Genomic DNA, 27,560 nt, shown 5'->3' on the forward strand with positions numbered 1-27,560 from the left:
CATGTAACTGAGATTAAAGATTGACAGATGGACTGGAAGTCAACAATCAGGTGTTTCAAACTTAAAGAAAACTACCAGATAAAATGACACTGGACTTTAATAAGTATTGAGACATGTTGACAGGTAAAGCAAAGGTACATAAATCAGGTTGAGCATCTAAAGGACAAAAAAATAAACCCCTTGATTCCCTATGTCTAATTTAAAAAAATTTACTGCTTAGTCTGAGTCACTTTCCCCCTCGCTGTCGGCCTCTTTCACATCCGCGCTGAATTTGTACTCCTGGTCACAGCCCATGTAAGCGTCGCTCATAAAGTACAGGGTGTAGTTATGGATGCCCACAGCAGGCGCAACAAAGTCCAGCTTGACCTGCAGATAAGAGGCAACAAAAACGGTGTCAGGATGTTACTTCAAGGAGCGTTTGTGTTGCAGCTTTTGCCTTTTTTTTTCACCTTTGCTTTCTGCTGAAGAGTCAGCCTCTTGATAGAGATGAGGCTGTTCGACTTGGGGTCTCCGATGACCACCCACCAGCCCTCCTCACGTTTCTGCAACAATTATAGATTTCCACACATCAGTCATGTTCTGATAATGGAAGGAACGCCCCTGAAGATGAGGCGTACAGTGACACTGACCTGAGGGAAGAGTGGTGCGATGACTGGACCCGTCACCTCTTCCTCTCTCTCGAGCTGCACCTGGACCAGAACTGGACTGCCGCTGTGAAAATATATGGCAATTAGGGCTGAAACAATCGCGATTAATCAATTATTAACCAATAATCGCTAAGTGGAGTATTTATATATATATGCTGATCACCCTCAGTGCTGTAATTAGGCCAAAACTGTACAAAAATATATAAACACGTTCTACATTTAAGATGAAAACCCTTCTTTGTAAGCAAATGTGTAAAGAAAGAAAAAAGAAATTCAATTATTTATTTGCATTTTTATGTATTTCTAATATTGTCTAAAAAATCTTAGGTGGACAAATGGCTAACCTGATGTTCACTTACATTTTTGAAGATGATGAAACTATTTATGCCTTTTATTAGAATTTTATATTCTAAAATAATGAAAGATTATAAATTAGAGGGGAAAAAAACATGGTTCTTTAAAGTTTTGGTAGTAAAAATCTGTAAAATGAGGCATGCATTGGTCTTCAGATTCATTTTGGCCAGTTCTGATTTCGCTTTAGGCATAATATGTTAGAATATAACCTGCCAAAATGAATGAATGTGTCTGCAAGGCAATTTAACATCTGAGAGGATAGAAACCTTTTGATGTTGTCCCTCTCCGCTACGTCATAAGAAAGCTCGATGTTGGGGTAGCGGTTACAGAAGCGAGCCACGTCGGTCATCTGCCCGTCGGAGAGCTGCAGCAAAGACGTTCTGTCCTCGTCCTCCATTTCCATGATGTCAAAGATGCTCTCCACACCCTGAAGACGGAACAAGCACGGACGATATAGTTTTAATCTGCATCATGTGCTCAAATATTGCCATTGAAGCGCCTCGGCACCACTCACTTTGTCAGTGCAGCGTTTGATGTGGTCTGAGGTGAAGTGGGGCAGCTGCTTCAGGTAAGAGTCCTTGGACCACATGGCCTGGGTGACCATCTGCGCCAGCTCCATGGCGGCCAGGGCGGGACTCAGCCAGCCGTTACTGGACAGCACGTCGACGCAGGCCTGAATCAGACGGATCGCCTGCAAACGGGAAACGATTTAAACGTGTTGCTGTCTGAAATGGAAACCCAATGAGCTGAGTCATCAGGAGGGGAGTCCTGACCTTGCTCAGAATCTCCTCCGTGTCTGACTGGAGCTCGGCGCTCAGCTGCATCCTGGAGAGGTGGGCCTGCAGCAGCAGGTTGGTCTTCACGTGAGGATCGTTGAACTTCGGGTTGTTCAGCTTGTGGGGAACTTTCTGCGCCAGCTAAAAATTAAAACAAAATAAACACTCAGCAACAAACATCAACAACCAACTAGGGAAGGAAATCATCACTTAGTGAGTTAGTCTAAAGTTAATTGAGCTTATCAATCAACTATTAATTGATAAGTGGCCAATTTCTTAAAAACCTGGGTTTTCTCTTGTATCAAGAGTACCAACCATCTTTCCATAATATGCTGAATTTAAAAAAGAAGCACGTCTTTATATATATATTTTTGCTTCAACTGTATTAAAAAAATGTTTTTTGACTATATTAAACTTAGATATGCATCTAAAACTTAAAACAGGAACATCTTGGGTTGCTGAATAGAAATAAAAGATGAAAAGAATGAAATATATAAACCACAATCCCTCCTGAACAGAAATGTGTTCATACACTGTCTTTGAGGAAGTCAAGTGCCCTAAAAACTGGCATCATGTTTTACTATTATGTCACAATTTTTCTCCCTTACGCCTTCCACCTCTCTTTCTTCGGAAATCAGTTTTTTGGTCGAGACAAATTGAAGCTGCTTCCCTGAAAGAGATGAAACTGAATGAGCTTGTTGAGTTTTTATATTTCAAAACCGAACCACATAAAGTGCGGTTTGCATCACACACACTAGACTCTGTTTGGCCCGTTTCTCTTTCCTGTTCTGGTATGGTCCTGCCATCTGTGTTCCTGTATCAACTGGTTCCATTTAAGGATGACCAGCGGCACCCTCTGCTGGATGAAGGTCAAACTACAACACTGAAAGAAGTTCTAAGGGAGCGTTATTAGCTAATCGACTGGAACTAATTTAATAATTTTTAAATAATAAACCATTATTCGACAATTAATCGTAAGTCGATAAATTGTTTGCATCCTTCCCCATTTACCTGTCGGAGAAGCGCGTCTTCGTGGTGCCTGATGGGAATGTTCTTGTATTCAGCTGCGTTGGAGATAATCTCGATCAACCCACGGATCTTCGTCTTGGCGTTCAGGGACATACTGAACAACTCTGCCCAACACAACAGCAAAATAGCAGCGATATTCAGCATAACATACGAAAATCCTCCAAACGTCAGCAGGGCCATGTCGGTACAAACCGATTGTTGTGTAGTTGATGTAGTAGTAAGCGGCGATCATTCCCAGGTTGAGCGGAGCGACGTCCATTTCGTCCTCGATGCTGATGCACTTGGACTGCTCCAGGTCATGTAGGGTGTTTTCCACCAGCTCGGACAGGTGATCGGACAGGTGGCGATGGGACATGCCTGCAACGATTAGAGGACTGCGCTCAGATCCCCTTCAAGCCTTTCACTCGACCTGATCAGTCAGGTGTTTACAAGCCGATCCTCACCTTGCAGGTTGTAGTAGTTGGGGTTCTGCGTCATCCGTCGGTAGAGGAACGTCCAGGTCAGGTAGTCGACGGCGTCTTGCTTGTTCTCGACCGTCTTGGTGACGATCTCGGCGTTGAAGTGATCGTGGAGACAGTGATCCAGGTGGGACTCTACGGGCAGTGGCTCGTACAGAAACTTCTTGAAGAAGTCCTATGGGGAAAAGGCGCATCATTGGTGACATTTTAATAAAATCCATCTTTGTGGGTCTTAAGCAGAAAATTTTTTTTCTGAAAAACTGAAATTCCAACGAATTACTGGAATATTTTAACTCATTCAGAGCTGCAAACTATTATTTTAGTAGTCTATTATTCTGACGATTGATCAGATAAACCTTTTGGGAAATTTTGCAACTTTTTTATATAACTGCTTAAACCTTTTCATTCAATAATAAAAATGCATACCTTCTTGGATCCCTGACACATGATAACACAGCGTCCCTCGTCATCCAGCATGGGCCTGTTTGCCTTGCCGACCATCTGGAGGACATCATATATGGGATAGTCCACATACCTAAGACAGGAGAAAACAAAAAAAGAAAATTACTTTTTTTTTTTTCCTGCAAAGTGCTTTAAGTAAACTCTCCAAGAGCCTTACGCGTGGATTTTTCCATTATAGTACTGAGTGTCCATGACAATGACGAGATGGGCAGAGACGTTGATGCCCCAGCAGAGCGAACGTGAGGAGACCACCACCTGGACAGCACCTGTATTAGGACAGGAAGTTAAATCACCAGAAAACTGTTATGTTTTTGTATTTTTCTTCTTTAGTCCTGAAACTCTCTGTGGATCAGGGTTGTTTCATACCAGAGTTAAAAAGCTGCTCAACTATCCGGCGCTCAGTGGCAGTCAGGCCCTCGTGCAGGTACCCCACTCCGTTGGCTAGAGTTTCCTTCAGAGTCGGGTCGTTTATTTTCTCCAGGAATGGAGCCAGTTCTTTCTCAGAGCAGTACAGGAACCTAAAGAGAGAAAATACTTCCTTCAGATGAGCTTCCTTCACTCTTAAAAGGGCGGCATTATGCACTTTCCAGGCACATGGTAACTATGTTGCCTTCAGTTGCCATGGGAGATTCAAGGATTTCTCAAACATGTATAAAAGAATCAAAGCAACACTCTGTTTGTTTTAGATGAGGGAATCACATTATAACATGATGTAAAGTTAATTTTACATAATACTGCCCCTTTAAATCTCTGTTTCAAAACGAAGGCTGACCTCTGAGGGACGACATCAGCGGCGCAGAACGTGAGGATGTCGATGGCGGTGAGGCGGGTCTGCCTACGGGATGGGACAAACACCACCACCGGCTTGGAGGGAGAATGCTTCATGATGGCGTGATACACCGGCTTGGCCATGGACAGCAGGCGGGTCTGAGTGTGGCTCACGTTGAAGCCCTGCAGCGACACGTGAGCGTTAACAGAACGTTAGGAATCCTGACAGGTGATTCGTCCGTTTCTGGCCATCAGCAGCCATGTGTGAGCAGACCTGGATGTGCAGCTCCAGAGGCACAGGCCTGACGTTGGGGTGGAAGTTGAACGTAGCGGTGGTGCTGCAGCCCAGCCAGTGAGCCACGTCCTTGGCGTTGGACAACGATGAGCTGAGAGCCACGATGCGGATGGGGCGCTCGATTTGAGAGGAGATGTACCTCATCCTCGAGCAGATGACCTCCAGCACAGGCTAATAGGAGCATCAATTAATTTCACAGAACACAAAACAAAAATGGCTAATGCAAATCTTGACTTCTCTTTGTTCTTACTCCGTTTTCTCCTCCGATGAGGTGCGTCTCATCCACGATGAAGAGACTGACGTTCTGGACGTTCTTTCGCTGTTTCCAGCGACGAGACAGGATGTCCCATTTGTCCGGGGTGCTGACGATGATGTCGCCTTTTCCCAGCAGCTTCAGATCTGTGCTGGTTTCTCCCGTCAGCAGAACCACCTTCTTGTTCAGGATATCCTGGAATTTCTGGTGCCAGTCAACAAACACCTGAGAAACAAGAATCCGTGTTTAGAAAGATCACAAATATTTTCTGCATTTTTTTTTTTTAACATTCTGATCACATTACAGTCACAAACCTGTATTTTTGTGGCACACGTGAAGAGGAAGAAACAATGTATAGTTTTCTAAGATTTTCGCACATTATGATCTGTGAGGTGTGACATAGATTTGTATTTAACCCCATTTACTTCAAGAAGCCAGTGTAACCTTCAGAATTCACCCAATCAATGAAAAAAGTGAACTTGTTAGTTATTTAATCAGGTACATAGAAGCTTTGTTAAAGTACATAAAGGAAACAAATAATAATGGCTGTATTATACTGTGGGGGTCACATTTTTCAGTAAAGACAGCAGCTGAAAAATGTTTGAGACTTTTAAAATCAAACAAGAGCTACGATTTTCTCATGTTAGAGTGGCCTAGTCAAAGTCAAATGTGTCAAAGAGACAAAAGTGAGGTCCTACAAACTGAATTAGTGGCGCAAAACACAAATGAACTAAACATATTTTAAAAATTATATTTCTTCCACTTCACTGGCATGTAGGGCTGTAACTAATAATTAATTTACAATTAATCTATTGTTTGATGGTTAAAAATATTGGGACATTCTCTAGACTTTTCATTTTACCACTTATTAGAAATACATAAATACATAAAAAATACAAGTAAATGAATAAGTACCTTTTTTTAAAAAAAAAAAAGAAAATAAGCATTTTATTGCCTGGTGTGCAATAGCACAGTTTTCCTTTATTGTTTGGATTAATAAATGAATAGTAAAAGGTGCTTAAGATATTTTTGTTCTTAATTTGAACCAGGAGAAGCTAAAAATGCCACTTGAGAAGTTCAAGACTTTTCATCTTAAATCAAATTTTTTTGCACAGTTTTTTCTTAATTTCTGCTGCAAGCATCCTGTTCTTTCAGCAAATGACAATTTTTTGTGTGTCTATCCTTAAGTTAACAAATAAGTGATTACCAAATTGGATGACGATTATTTCAATAATTGATTAATCACGATTAATTGTTTCAGGCCTACTGGTACACACCACTTTGCATTGATCCAACACATGAACCCCAATACAACATGCTACCGTCTGTTTTTGTAACATTACAAGATATTCAATCCCTGCAATGACTTGCATGTCATCTAGCTAATTAATAAGGGAGGTTTGATGGTTTTGTTTCAGATTTGTGACTTTGTACCTGCTCCGCCAGCGCTTCCATTGGGGTGATGTAGACGCAGCGACCCTCTGAGTTGTGCAGCAGCATTCTCAGGATGGCGAACTCTGCACAGATGGTCTTTCCGCTGCCAGTTGGAGCTCCAACAAACACATTATCATCACTGTTGTACACAGCATTGAAGACTGAAAAAGGGGTAAATAAGAAGTTAGATGAGCAGTGAAGTCAGTCCTGATCTAGGCTCAAGTTAAAAGTCCTGTTTCCTGTTGTGTACCTTGTGTTTGGATGGGGTTAAAGAAAGGGAACTTGTTCTGATAAAGAGCCTCGAAGGCAGAGTTTCTGAGCGCGGTGACAGGCAGCGGCTGCAGATCCAGCAGCTCCGTGGGTGGCGGGTACTTTTCAGGTAGGATAAGGTGACGGAAGGACACGGGCAGCTGCGTCTCACAAGCTAACAGAAAAACAAAGAATAAAACCTGCTAGATGAAGAGCTAAGACAGACCGCAGGAGAATCATGAAGGTTGCTTACAGAGCCATCGGTCCGAGACGACACGAATGAAGTACTGTGGAGGTAAAGGCTCAAACACCGGAACAAAAAAGGTCACAAGGTGCTCATCCTGGGCGTACTTGGCCTTAAGCAGGAAGTACTCATGGTGGAGGATGACCTCACTGTCGACATCCTCCACCAGGATCCAGAAGGCTTCAGACGATCCGTGAATCTGAGCGAGAAAATAAACGTCTGAGACGATGCTAAGGAGAAGTAAGAGATGACAAAGGAACCGTGCTGAGAGTTTAACCGACCTTATCATCCCACTGGAAGTCCGGCGTGATGGTCAGCTCCACTTTGAGCGTGGAGCGAGTGATAGGCTGAATGTGGACAGCCAGGTCAAGCTTGGGGAACTGGTGCACGTATTTATGAATGGTCTTACCCATCTTCGGCATGCGGATCAGCTCACCTGAGCAAAGAAACGTTCGTTAGCTTTTTAACTACGAGAGCGAGGTTAAAAAAACAAAACAAAAAACACAATGCTCACCAATCTCATTGTGGTTGAGATCATAGAGACGCTCGAAGGGGAAGTTTTTCTTCTCGATCTTCTTGACGACCTCTTCAGGAAGCTTCTTGAACTGCCGCAGTGGGGACATCGACTGCCACCTGTTCACGCCGGAAACACCAACCATAAACGATTTCCCTCGACATATAAATTATGCTAGCTTAGCGCTGACAATCCCACTCACATCCGTTTGTCAATCATCTTGCAGAGATTCATGGTCTTGTCTGTGAGCTGGGCCCAGCCACGGTTGAGCACAATCTCAAATATGGCCCGCATTAAACGACCAGCACTCTGAAGAAAGAAAAATAAAATTCATTTCTTTACATAAAACTGCAGAATATGGAAATGCTAAGCTATAAAACAAGCTGTTCTTGCTGTACCTGTGTGACGTAAACCATGTCTGCCATCAGGGCAAAGCCTTCCAGTTTGAGCTGAGAGATGAAAGCTTGAAGCAGAACATTAATCTGAAACAAAGTTGACGCAAAAATATTCAAATATGAATAACCAAGTCAACAACTACTAAACTTACTAAAACTCGATTATGTTACCTTAGCGCTAGGCTCCTCAATGCTCTCCTTTACAGGAATGGGAACTCTTTCCAGAAGCTTCTGAAGCTCAAGTTTTTCCTCCTAAAAGAGAAACATTTTGTTTGTTTTGTATTATAAAAAGCCTACAGTGGATCGATTAGGGACAGAAAATAGTCCCCATGTCTGTCTCCGGCCAGCATACCTCTCTCACGGTGATGTTCCTGAACTCTGAGGACAGTGAAAAGACTCTGAAGAGTTCGATTTCACTGAGCGTGGGCTTCAGCAGCTGGTTGTAGGTCTGAATGGAGTCGTGGGTGATGTAGAAGTGGCTGGCAATGCGACCTAGGTCTGTTACCTTTATGTAATGATGAATAAAAAATGTTAACTTACTGCAAATTTACTATAACGGGGATCATTACGCATTACTGAGAGCTAGTTTGCAGACCTGGAAAGTTCCAGTCCTCTTGTCATATTTAATGAGGCTGTTCTTGTCCAGGACGTTTGCGGCCGTGTGAATCAGGTCCATCCTGCGCCTCTCCAGCAGCGGGTCTGAATTTCGGTCGTCGTGGGATACTCCATACAGCGTCGGGTTGCGGAGCATGCGCACGTACAAGTAGGTATAGCCGAGCCAGTTCACAGCATCCTGCAGCGACAAACGCTACAAATTAACCACAGAGAATCTCAATTTCATTTGGTTTCTTCTGTGTGGTGGTCACTCACCTTCACATTCTGAACGTTTCCCAGCACTATCTCTGCGTTGAGCATGTCAGGGAGCTTCACCACCATCTGGCTCTCTATGGGCAGCTGTTGGTTCAGCAGGGACAGGTAATACTGCAGCTCTCCGTGAGACGTGATTAGGATTCCCTCTCCCTTGGTGTCGTACTGCGGACGGCCAGCTCGACCCAGCATCTGAAATCAAGTGGCAGGTTTTATTTCTACTGGTCGCAGGGTTTTCCCACAGTAAAACACAAGCACGTTTCAGGCGTTTTCAAAGTAAGGTTTTAAACTTTTTCAGCACCTCACTTTGGAGACAAAAACAATACAAATGTACTAAAGAAGACAGTTTCATTTCTACCGATATATGACATCATATATTACGTACATTAATAATGTTTGGTGATTGTCCTTGCTATGTAAAATACTAAATATAACAAGATTTTTTAAAAGTCTCTCTCTCACACACTATTCACCTGACTTGTTTGAGAGGAAAACACAAATTTAACAACAACAAAAAACTCCCCAATTTCAACAAGGTTGCTTTAATATATAAAAAATATAAGCCAAGATCTATTTCAATTAAGTAAATCACTAAAGTCATTGGGAAATTAGGAAGAATAATTATTCACTACATTGAAACGATTCAAACAAAGCTAAGGTAAATTACCTTCCCGCTCAAATTAAATGCTTAAACACAATATACAAAGAAAACTTTCCAAACCATGTTCTCATTAAGTTTTATGGCTTTTTGAAAGTAGAAATAACTTCTGTAATTGTAACTGACCTACAAAAAAGTTTGGTCTGATTTCACTTCAGACAGTGAGAAAAAAAAAATCTGTGTCTTTATTAGGTGTATGAAAATGTCTGTGTTCAGATATAAGTAACATTTTCCAAATTTAGGCTTTTAATCAAACGTTAGATTGCACTTTATTACCAAACTGTTCAGTTTGAGTATCAAGCCTGTCCAATGACTTTATACAGAAATCAAACACTTTTCCAAACCTTGAAAACACATAAAGGAAGTTCAAGCACCAGAGTTGATCAACTTTTCAACAAATCTAAAAACCAGCTGGCTTTAAGTCCAGACAAACCTGTAAAATGTCCAGCGCTCCCAGCTCCGTCCATCTGCCTTTCTCTGGGCTGTAAACCTGGGTTCCTTTAATGATGACGGTGTGAGCTGGCAGGTTCACACCCCAAGCCAGAGTGGCTGTGGACACCAGAACCTGGATGTGTCGATCTGCGAACAGATCCTCCACCAGCGTACGGTCCACTCTGGTCATCCCGGCGTGATGGATAGCAAAGCCATAAGGAAGCAAATCCTTTAGCTCCAAGTTCTGAAAGAGAGATAAATCTTTAACTCAGATCAAGCAGCTAACACTGAAAACTTTTGGAACCCCTCTGGTCTGGTGGTGTTTACTGACTTTGCATTGTTCTGCCTCGGTTCTCAACACTTCAGTAGAAGCAGAACCCTCTCTCAGGAACAAACCCAGAGTGTCCTTCTCCAAGCACATGTCCCGAATGGCTCTGGCGGTCTTTCCTGTCTCTTTCCTGGAGTGAACAAAAACCAGGACCTTTTGGGAGACAAAAGAGCAGCAGATTTACTCACAAGCGAAAGTAGAGTGAATAACAAAAGGAGTCTCAGTCACTGCAGATCAAAGTCAAAACACACCTTCATTTTGACTGCAGACAGAAAGATTGAAATTCTACATTAAATACAATGAAATTGTAACATTGTTACTCTCATCCATAGCAGTTACAGTTTAAAAACAAAGTAGTTACTCGAAACTTTATCTCTATCAAAACAATTAGACTTTCTAACTTATGATAAGCCATTTCAAACCTTTAAAAAAATGTGGAAAAAGTTATTTCAGGAACAGGTCCTGAAAACAGGTTATACATGGTCCTTTTTTAAGGACCATGTATAACCTGTTTTTTTTTTTGGCCCCGTTTCCTAACAAATGAGATATAGAAAAAAAAGAGCCCCAGAAATCTTCTTGGAAAATATTTCTACAATGTCAAAGCAAAACTGTCAATTACAGTAACTCTAGATGTTAAATCAAACACAACTCACCTGGTTCTTCCCAGCATGCTCCATGATCTTTTCATAAACGATCTCATTCATGATTTGGAAACGTTTGATGGCTTTCTTTTCTGTGATACCAACGTACGTCTGCTCAAGGGGCACAGGCCGAAAACTGGAAAGAAAAATTAAAACAGCTCACAAATCTGACACATCCCAACAGGAAACAAGCGGTTAAGGGATTACAACCCAATAAACACCTGTTGTCAAAGTAAAACAGCCCCTTTGCAGGATCAACGCGCAGGCAGGTGGCTACGTCTTCATAGTTGGGCAGCGTGGCGCTGAGACCAATCAGCCGCACGTCCTCCTGGGTCAGCTCCACGTTACGGATGGTCCTAGCCACCAGGGACTCCAGCACGGGGCCGCGGTCGTCGTGCAGCAAATGGATTTCATCCTAGAAAACGTTTCCCTGGTTACCCTCAAGGATTTATCTCAGTTTTTAGTTTCTAAACTTGCTTAGTGGCATGACTTACAATGATGATGAGGCGCACTAGCTGGGTGTAGGTGCGCTCGCCGCCTTTCCGAGTGATGATGTCCCATTTCTCAGGGGTGCAGACGATGATCTGAGTGGCGTTGATCTCCTCTTTACAGAGCTGGTGGTCTCCGGTCAGCTCAGATACGATGATGCCGTAGCTTGCAAGACGCTGAGAAAAAGAGAAACGGTGGCATCATAACCTCTGGTTTGTTCTGCAGCAAAGATTTCACTGCAAGTAAGCAGAGCTGTATGAAGAGACAAAATGCTCACCTTGCCAAAACTTCCCACCATCTCCTGTACGAGTGAGCGCATGGGTGCAATGTAGATGATTTTAAAGTCATCCACATTGATTGTTCCATCCATGTTTATGTGCTTCCCGATTTCCCTCAGCATCGCCATCAAGGCAACGTTGGTCTTACCGGCTCCCTGTGTGCAAGACGATCACCCACATTTAGAGGAGATAACTCGTGTCAACTCAGCAGTAAGAACGTTTTTCAGCTTCGACGTGGTTCACTCACCGTAGGCGCGCACACAAGCAAGTTTTCATCCGTCTCCATGGTGGTCTTGAACAGCTTGCTCTGAATGCGGTTTAGAGTTTTGAAGCCTTCGAATCCAGCCTGGGCATACTTGGGCAACTTGTCAATGACAACAAGTACCTGGTGGTACAAAAGATTGGCTGAATGCAGGACATAAACTCAACCACAAGCAGCTTGATACCAAACAAAGCAAATAGTTGAAAAGCTTGGAGTTTGAAAATGCCAGGTTTTCATCACAGTGGATGAAACAACAAACCTCATCGTCAGCAAAGGGTTTCGGCTTGAGAGCAGGCACGTGGACTTCTTCATAACCTTTACGCTGCTTACGAAAGGAGCCGTCTGGCAGCTGGCACCGCTTGTTGGCCATGAAGTGGCTGCCTTGACTGAAGGCCAAGTCTTCCAGGTCCAGAAGCTGCCGAGGCATCACTGACTGTTGACAGGACGAAAAATAGGAATGAATCAGCGTCGATGACGTCAGTGCTGATTAGATGTCTACATACACCTGTGTCTCTATCAACCGGAGGCAAAAACAACAGTGAAAGATCATCCAAGTAGCCTCACATTGCAAACTAAAGGCTTAGTGGATGGAACTAGGCCTGCACTAATAATTATTTTACAAATAAATTATTCTGACAATTAATTGGATCAATAATCAATAATCACTTGGATCAATTAATCACCATTAATTTGATCAATCCTTTAAGCCTTAGATGGAAAATGAACCAAGCAGTATTTACCTCTCCGTGGTCAACGTCCATCGCTTCTAAGTCATCCACTCGAGACTTCCTCACTCTCTCTCTGCGAGATCGTTCTTCCTAAAGTACAAAAACATAAAAAGTGTGAAAAGCCGCACATAATACGTTTTAACTCAGAGCGTTAGCTTTATGACTAAAAGCTTTACTCTGATAATGTCCTCCTTCTCAGTCTCCTGCAGCTGGTAGAGAATCTTTGAAAGCTCCTGATCCGACTCCATCTTTCCAATGATCCGCTCCTTTTCTGCCTCGCTCTGAGCGCTGGCCAGCATTGTACAATACTGAACTGTGTGACAGAAAGAAGAGGTTAAATGCGTCAACTCAAATGAAACACTGAACAATCCGGGGAGGACACAGTTTGAACCAGACTGCCTTACTCATGCGGCGGTGCTGACGAAGGACTTTGATGAAGTCAAAGGTGTTGAAGCCCAGCAGCAGCACCAGCTGGTTCTCACACTCTCTGTCATCACTCGCAGTCTGAGATTCAACAAAGAAACACAAGAAGGCAAATCTGAAAATTAAAACGTATACACTCACCATTAAAAAAAAAAAACATAAACACAAACGATGTGAAAAACCTTGAGGATTTCCAAGACTTCGTCAGCCTTCTTTTGAGAGACAATGGCGTCATCGTAGAACCGACTGAGCTGACGTTGGAGCCAAAAGGCGTCGATGTCCCGAGGATGTAACTGTTTCTTCTTCTCTGACATCACGTCACCCGCCTCACCGAGCTACAAAGGCAAGAATTTCTGATTACACTCTGAATAAATAAACACTCTCTCTTAACATGAGAGAGAAAAAAAATCAATGGGTATGCTGGACTTACATTTGCTGTTAGCCTAGTGGAGACAACCGCTTCTTCTCCTTCGCTGTCTTCATCTGAGTGTTCGTCTCGTACTTCGCCAAACTGGTCCTCATCTCCTTCCTTTGGAAGAAGAAACAAGCTCATAAGCTTCTAAGCGCCAGTTCTATCACAGTTTAAGCATCACGATTCAAAGTCAAGCTCAGCACCAAAAGGAAACATGTTGCACAAGAGCCACTAAATACGAAGAAAAGAACATTTTTAATAAACAATAAAACTCACTTCCTCGTCAGATTCAAACTGTACGTTGACACCATATGTTTCATCAATGTTGTCATCTGTAGATTTGTAACAAGAACAGTTTCATTAATAAGGTTTTTGAAAATGTTTCACATCAAAGTGAATGGATTGGTACAACTTTCAGACAGTGGGATAGAGAATTATATCTGGAAAAGCAAAATTATTTGAAATATTATCCTGAAATTGAAGATATTTCAAATAAATCACATTCCAGACATTTCCAGAGTGCATTGGAAGTGCCACAACAAACATTTAATAACTGCTGACCCATATTCTGTAAGTCCTTGTCTCCTCCGTAGTCTGTGATCTTCTTTCCCAGGTTGACCAGCACATGATAGCGCGTGTCATCAGACGGGCCAAGAAGTTGCTCGACTTCACGTCGCCTTTCTTTGTCCCTCATTTTGTCGTTCTTCAGCACCGCCAACACTTCATCAGCTGCTCCACACAGAATATCACGAGGCTGCAGACGAAAGCGCGTCAGCAGGTGGTTTATTGTGAGAGCTAGGTTTAGAGTCTCAGTGTCACTAACCTGATCTCCTAAAGCTGCGTGGATGAAGCTCAGCAGCACTTCATAGGTCTCTCTGGTTTCTTTGGTTTTGGGCTTGTACACGATGCCCACCATTTCATCGATGCCCTCAGACAGGAGGGTAAAGCCTTTCATTTTGTTGATGTCGTGTCTGTCCTCATCTCTTTTTCTTCTCCTATTTTGGAAGAATAAAGTTATAGTGACCACAACAACTTTTGGGCAGGATTACGCTAATGTGCACAACTGGCAAAATATTAATTTGTTTGGCAAGTGTAGGTGTCAGATTTCAGACTTGTTAAGGCTGGTGTCCTGTAAGGAAACTTTGTTTGCAATACTTTGGTATTGAAACGCCTGCTGTCATGAAATGTGCAGCACAGAGAGAAACACTTGAAGAAATTTACAGTAGATAGTTTGATATTCTTTCCCAATATTTCAAGTGTAGAGAATAATTTTGGAAATTTCTGTAGGAGCAAAATTGAGCACATCTGTTTTATTTTTGAATCGACTTGCATTGAAATTTGTTAGATGGTTCTGTAAATCTATCATCATTGCACTGGCAATAAACGCAGCTTAAATTTTGTTTGAGGTAGCCCAAAGAAAGCATGTAAGTAAAGCAGACAAAACAATTTCTAGTATCAACATCTGACTCACAACACAGGTCTAAAGACATAAAAAATAAACGATGTGCCTGAATTGAACTTTTTTGTGTGTGGCTGCACTGACTTATCTCGTCGTTCCTCCAGCTTCTGGGGTTTGGTCCGCTGAGCTTTGTCCCCCATCTTTGTCCCCTCCAGCTTCCCCACCAAGGACAGCACCTCACCGGTGGGCTCATCTCTCCGAGTGCGGTCGATCAGGGAGCGATCCGCTTGCAGCACCAAGTTTGAGTTCTACACATTCGATACAAATATATTATGAGACATGCTGGAGCAAAATAAACATACTCCGTTACATATAGCTCAATAATGTAAAGCTAGTTCGCCAAAAAAAACTCATTTATCCCAATATCCATGTGTTTATATTCGGACATACTCACCGCTTTGTACTCATACTGCAGGTTACGAGCGGTAACATCCGCCATGGTGCCGCTTTTCCCTCAGCTTCCACCGCTCCTCCAGTTACAAATGCTCACAGAGCTGACTTGACTCTGACTTTTCAATGAGACGCCGAGCGCATCGGTTTAATGTTTCTATTTCAAATAAAAGTCGTTCTCATTAATCTCTGAAATATTGCGTTTCTCCTACGTAACAAAATCGCTGCTAACACGAGCGCACAACAGGCTTTCCTCTGGTTTCCACTTCCTGTGTCAACGGAGTGAGAACAAACAAGGAGAAAAACATGCACTGCCCCCTGGTGGCTATCCAGGTCACGACATTCACGTAAATTCAATTGAGCCTTTTCTTCGTCTGGTTTTGGCATTCAGATGTCAGAGTGTTGCCTTTAGGAAACACAGTGGTTCAGTCTGAAAAAAAGCGTTAAAATAATATTATTATATTAATTATAGACTATGATCTGTAATTACAGATCATTTTAATTCTCTGATTTACACTCATTCTTCTGCTTCCTTTTACAGAATATTGCTGTTATTATGTTTAAGATGAGAAAAATTATTACATTATTAGCAGTTCTTACATTATTGGTTGGTACGGGAGGACACCTTTTGAAAATAATTTCAGGGGGCGGCATCATCTTAGGTTCTTGCATGATACTTCAAAGAAGATTTTGAACAGCAGTAGATCATATTTCTTTTGACTCTGAAGGTTTGTTGTATATTTTAACAGGTTTCACTCCTGCAGAAAGAACCAACAACTGCAAGGAGAAGTTAGTAATACCAGCCTAGGAAGATGTTGAAACTATATAAATATTTTCCAGTTTAGACTGTCCAATGGAAGTTTACATGTGACTGTTTATTTGAATTTACTTCTCAAGAATTTCTGTCCAAGCTGGACATTCCCAGAACAACCTAAGTATTTCTATATATTCACATGTACAACAGCTGTTTATTGAAAGAGCAGATTGTATGGAGGATAATTCTAAAGGTTTCACTGAAAGTAATTCTTGTGAACAAACCGACTATACAGTAAACCTGCTTGATATACACCTTATGCACAACTACGTTCTAATCAGGGTACATGCCTACTTTTCACCTCCAGGTGGCAGCATCGACAATTACAAAGGTTTTAATACGTTGCTCAAGGAAAGTTTAACTTCTGCAAGAAACAGCCACTAAAATGAAAGATGTTCTCTTATTTTGTGCTGTGACATATGTGCACAGGTTTTGCTATATAAGTGGATGTTAAAAAGTTGAGAGGAAAAAAGGAAGGCTTCAATGAGCAAATCTTGTGGTGCGCAATCAGAAAGAGGAAAAAGGTACAGTGCATGTCGTCAGCACTGTTTTATTTCCTTTAAAACCCCAACATACATTTTTAAAAAAGCAATTTATGAATAAACTCATCTTATTTAAAGACGGACCAAAAGACACAGATCTATGGACAGTGAAGATTTTTAATAAATTAATGGCACACTTAAATAATTCTTACATAAATTATTTGTTGTCATTTGGCACTCTTCACTCTCCATATAAGTCAGGACATACTGTAGCAGCAGTTTGGTATTAAGCTTTGAAAATATAAAAAGCAAGTTTATCCCTCATATAGTTTAGGGTTTCTCTGAATTTTTCAAAAACTGTATTAGTTCTTAGAAAACTGTAAATTTTGAAAACTTAAAACAAATCTTCAGTCCTACATTATAAAAAAATGAATGTAAACATTTTGCTGTTTCTCTAAATTATTCTAAAATATAGGGATAGATTATGAATAAAACATATAGTGCTATTAACATGAGTTTTACTGGAGGTTTATATTCGTATTGTTTCTTTGCAGTTGGGCAGGTTTTACAGGTTTAGTTTTATCCTGTGTTTGGACTGGAAAATATCATTATTTAAAGTTAAATTGTCATTATTGCTATGTTTACTTTATCTGGTATGGTTTACTTTATCTTCAATATTTAACGCAAAAGGAAACGTTTCTGGAGAAGAAATTTGACATCTGATAAACATTGGCAATAATGTTAAACATCAAGCATAACGTTAAGCATTACCCTTGTTTAAATAAAAAATCGGGGACAACATTTAATATCCTGGATATTAAATGCTAAACATCGGAGATAAAGTTAAACATCCCGGATGGCATTAAACAGCAACGACAACACCGAATGTTAAACATCAGACATAACGATAACCATTGGTGGCTAAAGCTTAACATTGGGGACAATGTTAAACTTTACAAATAAACATTGGGGGCAACTTTATTTTCACAAGATTTATTAATTTGATTTCAAGTCTGCAAATCTTGGAACCTTAAAGTGATTTTAATTTTAAAAATCTACTTAAGTTCAGTAACAAAGTTTTACCTTTTTTCTTGACGATTCTGAAATTAGTAATTCAATTATAGTAACATATGTATTGTAGAAGTCCATACTAACTAGGAAAAATTGACCGTTTATCCCAGAATGTAATGGTTAAACACAAATTGAGGAGAATTTATCTGTGTACATTGGCAAGGAGTTGGTAATTATTCTGTCTGTATGTCCGATTTATTATCTAAATTGTCATTATAACTATTATGTAAACGTAGATTTTTCTTATCTCATGAGTTAGTTTGTAACCATTTTGTCTATGTAATATAGTTTATTTGTTGGCTCTTTAGCACAGTATATTGAACAGGAACATTAATATTATAACATGGTTTTAATTACAAATTTTTGATAATTAGGGCATTGTAAGTAAGTCATTAAATTGAGATAAAGGATAGGATTAAATAAGTGTTCTCTGCAAACAGAAAAGGAGTGGTAAGCCAATTATTTTGTTTATGTATGCATGATTTTTTCTGTCCTACAAATTGCTTGTTTTTGAAGACCTGTTTGAAATAAATCAAATATTTGCTTCTTTGAGTAAGAATCACTTACAGCATAGTGCTGCTATAACTTGTTTGTGTGCTAGAAGTGAGCTAAGGTGCAATAATTTGTTTGTGCCAGGTTGTAAATATTTATTTTGAAGCAGGTCAAAGAGAATCCAGTGCCTTAAACGGCAGTTAATTAATGGAGATGCTCATTGTTGCTCTCATATCTTATTTCAACAGTAGTCCTTAACAAAGAAACCCGTAAAACAACAGATCTGTAGGAAAATCTGACGAGGTAGCACAAATAGTCAGAACACCGGCTCAAACCTCGTCTGGGTCAGACAGGAAATATTAATCCCCGGAACCTGGAAGAATCTGATCCTGTTCCACTTTATCCAGGCTTAGCATTTTACATGCCAGCCCTCACTGTCTGTGTGTGTGTGTGAAAGAGAGAGTGTCTCACACTCCTCTGGGGTAGAACCAGGACAGTGTGTGTTTTGCAGATGACGTCACAGGGAACAGCTGCTCAGACAGCTGAGCTCCACTCATGTGGTGTGCCTATGACAGGACGTCACAAAGATTACATTGTCTACACACTGAAGAACAAAAGAGGATTTCTAATAAGCTGCAGTGTGAGGGAATTTATCAAATTCTTTGTATGTCAAACAACTCTCCCAGCACATAAAAATTATACCATATGATTATATGTTCTTTAACACTATTCTTTTCAAGGCGGCTTTAACTAACATATTACATTGTGATTGATAAGTTCCTTTATTTCAGTAATTTAATTGAAAAAGTGATTTCAGGATTATGGTTAACAAGATAATGAAGGTCAGCAAATGTGAATATTACATAAAACCAACAATAACAAAAATGATATTTAATGCAGAAAGGCTCTGGCCTGCACAATCATGGGGACGACAGCTGACTTGGTAGCTGTGCTGAGTCACTTGCAGCCTCTACATAAAGAGCAAACCTCAAAACGTCATGGCTAATCAAGCCGGCTGTTTGCAAAGTGCTGTTTCAAAGCTAGGAAACAGAAAGTTCAGTGAAAGGAAAAAGTGTCATTGAAAAGTGACACTTAGATAGGACTTTGTAGCAAAGCGGAGAGTGCAAATATTCTATAATACATGGACATTTTTATATTGAAAATCCTTCTCAGAGATTTTATGCAATCCTCGAATTTGCTGAAAAACCTAAGATGTGGTTTCCGTTATCGGTCAGCCATAATCACCAACAATAACAGAAATAAGTTTTAATGAATCTTAAGAAGGCAAGAATGAGAGAAGTGAACAGATGGGAGAAGAAGAAAATTAAGTACCGTAAACATAAATATGAATAACTGCATATTTGTATTTTTCTTGATTATGTCTGCTAAAAAGTTTCTTAGTAAAGTATTCATCTCTCACAAATATACATAATAACATGTTATGCTGACAGTTTTCATCTTTTCACCATAAGCTATTGTGTGAAATTGCAAAAGCATTTTACGCTTACTGTATTCTAGATTTGCATGTTTTACATCATCTTTCAAATTGGTTTACTGAAATAAACTTTGAGAAGCACTTGCACATGCACTTTTGTCATCCATCTGCATATAATATGCTACTGTGCTACTTTTCTCCTGCACAGCGAAACTTATAAGAGGCTTAGCCGACCGAAACCCCCAAATTAATTAAATGGTTGGCTGTAGAAACACAAAACAGTAAGTGAGGCTTGGTTATGTCTCTCTGTACAGTTTTATTTACATGATACTATTCTGTTGTAATGCTGGATAGCAAGATTATATGCAATACATAAATATCAACACAGTTTGTTGTTTGTTTTTTTTTTTCACTTTTTTGTACAAATTTGCATATAACTAAGAATCAAAAAAAAGAAAGAAAAGAAAAACTCAGTTATTTCAATGAAAAGCATCCACACTGGGGGGAAAAGTAACAAGTCACAAACATTCATGTCAGGCAGCCATGAAAACACACTTTTTTTTTTGTTGCACAGGGAAGTGCACATGCACACGCACAAATGCACACTCGCGCTCTATAGATCGATAAACGCTTGACAGATGAGAAGTTACATCTAATCTCAGTTTCTATTATTTTTCATTAATCTAGCTCTGGCATGCTCCTGTACTTCTGTAAACATGTGCTGATAAACCGGGTAGCTCCACAGCTAAAAAGGACAGGAGGAAGAGGGACACACCCACGTAATAACACACACACACTGTGCTCACATGACTGTTGTGTTAGCGCAAAAAAAAAAGAGGGAAAAATCCACAAATGCACTAAGTCCATGCGCCAACATCAGTACAATGGAAGAAGGAAAAAAGAAATGGATAAAATAAAAATCAGATAATTGTCTCTGGAAATAAAACGCCCCCAAAAATCCCTAAGGCGAGTGATATTTCTGAAACACTAAAGAAGATGAAGAGCAACTCATGCATTTATTCCATTCATTTATGCCCCTTGCAACATTTGAAATTTGTGCACCCGGAACATCAGGAACGGGTGCCGGCGTCTGCCCTCTCAGGCCGATCATTAGCGCTCAGCCCCGGCACCAGTCGATCGATTATAATCAGATCTGGGACCATTTTTCCAAGTCGGGTTTGTTGTTCAGATTTGGTTGAAGAGTGGGGATCTTTGTGTGTTTTATGAAAAACCAAACTATGAAATTGAACACAGGTGAGCTGATTGGAGGTTCAATCAGGGATTCAGATAGAAGGGAAGACAACACAGCAGCTCTGAGGTAGGTAAAGCTAGGAGAAATACGGTAAAAAAAAAAAAAATCCTCCTATTCAAGAGTGATGCTTAAGTTTCTTCTTTAGGATTAAAGGACAAGGCGGGCAGATTTCCTTTTCTCTGTAATCTGAATGCTTTGAGGGTTTAGTAAAAATGGCTGTTTGGCACAAAAAGGACAACCTTGTTTTGGTGAAGAGAGCACAGCATATCATGGACATCGTGCCTGGTCTGCTCTTAATAAAACACATTAAAAAAAGAAAACAAAAAAGGAAAAGGACTCAACGGCGGCAAATTCACACCACAGAAAACAAGATTAAAACAATCTAAAGAATTAATGAAAATAAAAAAAAGTGATCATTCATGCATCTCCCTCAGGTAGGGTCTTTCGATTTTTTTTTTTTCATCATTTTTGCGAATCGAGTCCTTTTGATTTAGCCACTCGCACTCATGTCAAAGGTCTTCACTCATTCTCCAGGCTTTCGCAAGATGTTTCCTCATTCCCAACACCATTCCCCCCCCCCCCCCCATCTATATTCTCTGGATCTTGTCAGCCACAACCACGGGATTCTCTTTGCGGATCTTGGCGGCAGCCTCGGCCTTGTAATCGTAGGGACAGTTGTGCTTGTCGGAGTATCGATGGATGCCACAGAACAGGTTACCACAGCGACAGTCGAACCCTGGAAGGTCAAAAGGGCAAAATTTAAAACAACCACATTAAAACAAATGGAGCTGGAAAAACTCAATAAGTGACTTGTGGAAAATAAAGCTGCAGTCTTCGAATAGTCTGATAACGGCTTACCTGTAAGGCCCACTCTTTTGCGACACATGAAGCATCGGTTTTTCTTGGGTTTGGGGGTTTCACCCTTGCCTTCTTCAGTGCTGGGAGAAGCTACAGGAGAAGGACTAGAAGCAGCAGGCTGGCTTACAACTGCACACAAAGAAAAGAAGAAAAAAAAAAAGATGCATTTATGTCATGCAGATGAAAAATATTAAAACAGCAACTGCTGTGTAGATTTATCTCAAATAATTTCCTTTGCTTCAGGCATGAACTGGTTTTGGTTTCAAAAGATTACGAACATTTCCAATCGTACAATTTTTACAGTTTAAAGTCATTTTAATCGGGCAAAAAAACATTTAGGAGTGACCTGAATTTAGTGTGATAACTGGTGTTAGCTTGCTATGTTTGTGTTACTCTATGAAAGAGGGAAATGCTGCAAAAAGCTTTCGAAAACAATTCTTAAATTTTGCCAATGCTCACTCTATTTTTAATAGCTATAGTAAAATAATTAAATGTTGTATAATGTTATTACACTTGTAGCACTATGTTGTGTTACAGAGCAGCATCAGGAAAAATTTTGCCTTAAAAAAAACTGATGCTAGACAGACAATTAATATTAATAACTAAAGCAACATTTTCACTCAACGTTATATGAATGTGAAAATCTCCTTCCAGTCCATGTCTGCATTGTGTGCCTCTCATCTACACACCGGCATTGTTGGAAAACAGCACTCTACGCTGAGCAGGACTCCAGCAGGCAGAATCTAATCTGACTCTCTCCTCCAGTTTAGAGGTATTTTTAAACAGGCTTATTTTTAGACGCCATCTCCTTCTCAGAAGCTCTAAGTAAAACCAGCTGTTAAATTTAAGCTGCGCTGCAAAGCATCAGAAATAAACCCAAGGCCTGCCGTTGGACCTTACAAAGCAGAGTCAAGGTGTCTGTGAGCTTTCGACAGCCTGTGTGTGTGTGTGTGTCTGAAAAACAAACGGGTTTTTATGTGCAACATGTCTCACCAGGCTCTAGGAGTTCAGGCTTCTCCTCTCTGGAGATGCTCATCTCTGTCATCTGTTGGGTTACAGGAAGAGATCCTTGAACAGTCCTGCTGGTTTAAAAAAAAAAATAAAATAAATAAATTTCGAACGAGAGTCTCGTTAGGAAGATGTTTATAAAGATACGAATGCGAGGAGAGTTTATTGATCGAGCCAAGCAATCTGCAGCCATTACTGACCTAGACATGTCTGGTGAGGAGGCAGGGGAGGCGTCAACCTTAGCTAGACTGGCTTCTAGTCTCTGGATGGCTGAGGCCTCTGAGGTAGGACTAGCAGTGGAGCCTTAATGACAAAACACAGAAGGAGATTTTAAAAAATATACATATGTATAAATATGTGCACATTTCCCCTAAGAGGTAGAAAATTAATAGAATTAATAAAAAAATAATAATCAGCTGCTTTGGGATAGCCAAATGCCTGTCCTATTCTAATTACACATCTTTAGGAAAGAATATACAGACAAGTACTGTACATAAAAATTAACAAAAATAAGTAAATAAATAAAAACAATAATTATTATAATAATAACTTCTTTAACAAAGACTTTCATGCTTTGTATGATGCCTTACCCATTGGGCTCATGGGGCTCATGCGATCGCTGCTCTGCTGTCGCGTCAGGTGTTCCTTGTAGCAAACAGAGCACATGCCATTGGTTCTTGGGTTGCCATAGAAACCACAGCCTGTGGCACAAAGCATGGGGACGGGGCTCTGGTTCGTCTCTTGAGCCATTGCTAACAGAGGAAGAGAAAGAAGCAGAGTGTGAATGATTATTGTTGTTGCGACAGAGAGAGAAGCACCTTTCCTTTAGAAAGAACTGAAAGCAAAAAAAGAAAAAAGTGGGGTTTTTTTTCTGCTGATCTAGTTTATAGAGACTGACTGACAGCAGGGTCAGACCATGAGAAGTCATAAACATGTCTCTCTGTTTCGACTTGCCCTTTAGCCTGAATACAGTAATGAGCGGTTCTCCACAGGAAGTTTAGACAACAAACAGCGCTCACTCTGTTCTGCTCACCGCTTTTCCTCAACTCGGCTCTCCGATCACAGCGTTCTTTGTTTTGTCCACTTCTTGTCAAAACCCTTTCTGATGAACTGGCCTTTCTTCCTCATAGGCCGCTAGAGTGACTCCCTTTTATGGCCTTATCGGGTCATTCACGGTACTTCCCATAACAATAAAAATACAATGTGACGCTCTGACTCACAAGCAGCTGCTGCCTCACAGTATGACAAACATTTCTCGTCAGGTACAATCGCTTTCTGTTGGATAGAGAAGCAACAAAGTAGGTCAGCAGTTTAAGGAGGTGTCCTGTGTTTCAAGGTGTTGGGAAAATTTCCCGTGCCACAGAAAAACAAGTCTCTGTGTGTGTTTGTGTGCGTCTGCTTGAGCAATTTGGCAGAACATGTAATGCTGTGACGTTATGGTCTGCCTTTGATGCAGCGCGACGCCACAGGAAGTTGTGTAATAAGACACACTGACTTTTACGCAACACATCAAAAACACCTCTGACGAACAGACAGGAAGACCCAGATCTGCCCATCCTTATTGAGAGGCTGTTTAGCATATCATCTGATCGCATCAACAGCCTCATATTTCCCTAGTAAACAACCTTTGGCCTGGTAGGCGCTTTGATCGTCTTAAAAACCTTGTTTATATTCAGCTCACAGACAAACGGAAGAAAAATCAAGTCAATGTTTCAAGGAGAGGCTGGCAGGTGTGCTTTTTTTTTTTAGGACGTCATGTATATGAACGCTTGGGGGCTTCTTATCAGCAAGTGCCACAAAGTACTCTTCCCCGCACCCTCCTTCCATGCCCCTTTACACCAACAAGCCAGATCTGTCAATAAAGCTCTTCTTGGAAAAGCTTGCAAAAGACCGCTGCCATTTGAGTCACATGTTCAGCTGCAAACTCTTGAAAAACACCAGACAGAGTGAGTGAGCTAGAAACTTCTGGAAGATCAAAACCTCCCATATTCATAATAAATATAGATATTAATAAGTGGTTCAATAACATAATTATCATGTCACCGGAAAACTATTTTGTAGTTGCATAAAGAGCATCTTAATTCGGTATTGTCGTGCCCAATTATTTGATCTGCAATTTAATCTCCAATAATGAGCTTGTCTCTCCTCAGTTTGCTTTTCTTTCCAATTTTATCTTCCTGACATTTACTTAAATATAAAGAACATACTCATAAAGACATTTTTAATCTGGATTTATTGAATATATTTTTTATTTAATTATTTTAAGGCATGCGTGGTCTTCCCTAGATTGGCAGCTGAAACTCAAAATGAAATAGCTCATAATGTTGGCTCATTCGTTACCTTTTGGTTCACGTGCCACACAAATCACAGGCCTGTCTACATATAATTACAGTGAAATCATACTGTCTATTGTTTGCTGTGAATAGGATGATTATGGGATAAGAATTAGTCATTTTTTGATTACAACAAACAAACTATTTTAAACAGCTGGGTAATGATAAAAAAATGCTGCATTTCAAGTTATGGGTGAGTGTTATTGTGTTTTTTTTTTTTTTGTAGCAGTACAGCTGCACCGCTCAATGTGACTTTTTGATAATAAACCATCTTTATTTTTAGTGAATTATTTTTGTTAGACTCGCTCACTGCAGGTGAATACAGATTCAGAGTAGAGATGCCAGTCTAGCTTGGTATTCCATTGACTGGCAGGTCAAATGCTGACAAATGAGATTTTTTTTCTCCTCATATTCAACAAATGAATTAAAATTAACAACTCCCATTGATTTATCTCTCTATACAATCAAGCAACACCCTGTGCCTGAATGCAGAGGTGAAATAATATTGTATTTAATTTTTTAGCTGAAATATTGCCCATTTCTGGAACAAAAAAAGCTGCACTAAGTATTTTGGTATATATGTTGTGGTTCTTAATAAATAAATAAATGGAATTGTCCAAGATTGGAATGGGTGTCAAAGAGCACTATTGTGATTCTCATCACAATAAATATCACAAGAGATTGTTAAAACTTTATGCTCATATAAGCCCATCCTTACATGGAAATCTAACATTAGGAATAAAACATGAGTGGTGATAATTATGTTAATTTTCCCATTTAATTCAAAACTACCATCTCTATCAAAGAACATGAAGCACAAAACTAACAAAATTAAAATGATTTTCCAGTAAAAATCAGAGCATTTCTAATTTATAGCCAAAAGTTGCGATAAGTTTTTGATCTTCACTTTAGTCAGTATCAAATAAACAAAACGCACTGTGATAGAAACGTTATGTCTGTATTGCCGTTCAGAAAACTGACATTTGACCCACCAAAGGCTTTCGATATGACAAGATTGTGACCTTAATGAGGTGCATTATGCATTAGAAAACCCACCTGACAGGGCAAGGCAGGGAGTTTCCAGCACAGACACAACCACTCACCACAGTTTCCTTTCACAAAAATGTTAAACGCATGCAGCAGGAACTTATGAGAAAGCCTCAGTCTTGTTTTCTATAAGAGACCAGTTTAAACCAACATATATGGGGTTAACTTTAGCAAACAAAGGGAAAGCTCATATTTCAGGCCCTGCTGGTGGGGTTGGAAAGTCCTGAGTCACAGTGAAGGACAGGACAGAAACTGGGGATTATTCTCCATAAAAACAAACTAAAGCTGAAAACAACCACCAGAAGTTGGTAGAAAAAGCCCCAATGGTGGTACTTTGTGAAACATTCAATAGCCAAGCCAGAATGATACGTCCTTCCTTTGTTTCTTCTTTCCTCCTTTGTCTGCAGCCTCCTTGCTTCCTGTTTTTTAAATCGCAATGTGTCTCGCATTTATCGCAACACTTGCGCCTAATACGGATTTCCAAAGTGTCCCTGACAAAGCAACGTTAAAAAAAAAATCCTCATTATATAATCACAAATAGTCGCTTAGAAGCCACTTCTTTTTTTTTTTTTTTTTTTTTTAAAGCCCCTCACGTCGAGCGAAACCTCGTCTCACCCAACAGCTCCAACTACAATACAAGCCAACACTCTGGTTTTATTTAATTACGCTACCATCGAAGCAAAGGCTGAGTTTCATTTGAGTGCAGCCTCTCTCGCTCCACTTGTCTATTCGGCTTATAAATTTTCTATTTGTAGACAGGAATTAACAGGCTTTTGGTTCACCCCATCCCCCAGCTCGGGACAGGCTGAGAAACAGAGACTGTAAGCAGCACTACCTCAGCTTCCTCCCATGTTTTTTGGTTTTTAACACAAAGTCACGTTCGAGGACTTGTGATATTTCAAGTCAGGTGGAGGAGGACATGGTGGAGGTGGAGGTGGCAAAGACAAAAGAAGGTTGATCACCGCAAAGCACATACCGTGTGACCTTTTAATCCATCAGCAAAGGTCGCCATTATCTCATCAAAAGCGCACATCTCTAGTATTTTACCTCAATACAAATCGCTTTCTCTGTAACGCCAATCCACTTCAAGAAAAAAAACAAAAACAAAAAGCAATAATCCATGATCACCTGCTGAAAATCGATGGGTTTCTCGCGAGAAGACAGGAAAAGCGGTTGTCTTTGTCAGAAAAGGTCGAAGTTATTATGTGGAGTTTCTTTTTTTTTTTCCCGTCTCTGTGGCAGCGTTTCTGTGTCGTCGTCCTCTCAGTCAGGCGGATTTAGACGGGTTTAAACGTCCCTTCCTAGGCCTCCTGCCTTTTCCTCCTTCCTCTCTCCGTCTCCCGTCCCCTTCTTCTTCTTCTGCTGGATGGATGTTTGTTTCCTTCTTTAGCAAGAGGAGTGGTGGATGATGATGTCACGGGTAAGAACAACGTGTCACCATTGGCTGCCCCGCGGAGCCCCGGAGCGCTCAGAGCGGCTCTGTCTGGCTCTGGTTATTACATGTCTGTTCGTCATCCACCCAC

General features: G+C 40.6%; 2 protein-coding genes across 5 annotated transcripts; both read right to left on the reverse strand.

Moving 5' to 3' along the window:
• Window positions 1-79: 79 nt before the first annotated feature.
• Window positions 80-15,521, reverse strand: snrnp200 (small nuclear ribonucleoprotein 200 (U5)). Its single transcript, XM_032577499.1, has 44 exons — window positions 15,250-15,521; window positions 14,940-15,103; window positions 14,220-14,391; window positions 13,958-14,150; window positions 13,673-13,728; window positions 13,415-13,513; window positions 13,167-13,319; window positions 12,966-13,065; window positions 12,738-12,874; window positions 12,574-12,651; window positions 12,093-12,266; window positions 11,819-11,956; window positions 11,571-11,726; window positions 11,299-11,469; window positions 11,026-11,219; window positions 10,817-10,940; window positions 10,167-10,316; window positions 9,837-10,079; window positions 8,749-8,937; window positions 8,474-8,671; window positions 8,231-8,383; window positions 8,050-8,130; window positions 7,882-7,965; window positions 7,686-7,792; window positions 7,484-7,602; window positions 7,251-7,405; window positions 6,979-7,168; window positions 6,727-6,900; window positions 6,477-6,637; window positions 5,040-5,267; window positions 4,769-4,960; window positions 4,499-4,677; window positions 4,093-4,244; window positions 3,884-3,992; window positions 3,691-3,799; window positions 3,250-3,439; window positions 2,999-3,163; window positions 2,789-2,910; window positions 1,775-1,918; window positions 1,516-1,692; window positions 1,268-1,428; window positions 630-711; window positions 450-542; window positions 80-366 (listed from the first exon to the last, which is right to left on the reverse strand). Exons 1-44 carry the CDS (start codon window positions 15,292-15,294, stop codon window positions 217-219), a joined length of 6,411 nt encoding a protein of 2,136 aa, XP_032433390.1. The 5' UTR covers window positions 15,295-15,521; the 3' UTR covers window positions 80-216.
• A 4,314-nt stretch (window positions 15,522-19,835) lies between these two features.
• On the reverse strand, window positions 19,836-27,438 carry zfand5a (zinc finger, AN1-type domain 5a). 4 transcript variants are annotated; one of them, XM_032578484.1, is made up of 6 exons: window positions 27,166-27,438; window positions 23,248-23,409; window positions 22,858-22,960; window positions 22,643-22,731; window positions 21,650-21,778; window positions 19,836-21,527 (listed from the first exon to the last, which is right to left on the reverse strand). In XM_032578484.1, the coding sequence occupies exons 2-6, from the start codon at window positions 23,405-23,407 to the stop codon at window positions 21,379-21,381; spliced, it is 630 nt and encodes a 209-aa protein (XP_032434375.1). In that variant the 5' UTR covers window positions 23,408-23,409; window positions 27,166-27,438; the 3' UTR covers window positions 19,836-21,378. The 4 variants fall into 4 exon arrangements, with proteins under 4 accessions (XP_032434375.1, XP_032434378.1, XP_032434376.1 ...); XM_032578487.1 differs by having other exon boundaries at window positions 21,379-21,527; window positions 22,643-22,728; XM_032578485.1 differs by lacking the exon at window positions 27,166-27,438 and adding an exon at window positions 27,085-27,107 and having other exon boundaries at window positions 21,379-21,527.
• Between the last annotated feature and the right edge of the window lie 122 nt (window positions 27,439-27,560).

The sequence above is a fragment of the Xiphophorus hellerii genome, chromosome 12 (genome assembly GCF_003331165.1).
Source record: "Xiphophorus hellerii strain 12219 chromosome 12, Xiphophorus_hellerii-4.1, whole genome shotgun sequence".
NCBI classification, from domain to species: Eukaryota; Metazoa; Chordata; class Actinopteri; order Cyprinodontiformes; family Poeciliidae; genus Xiphophorus; species Xiphophorus hellerii.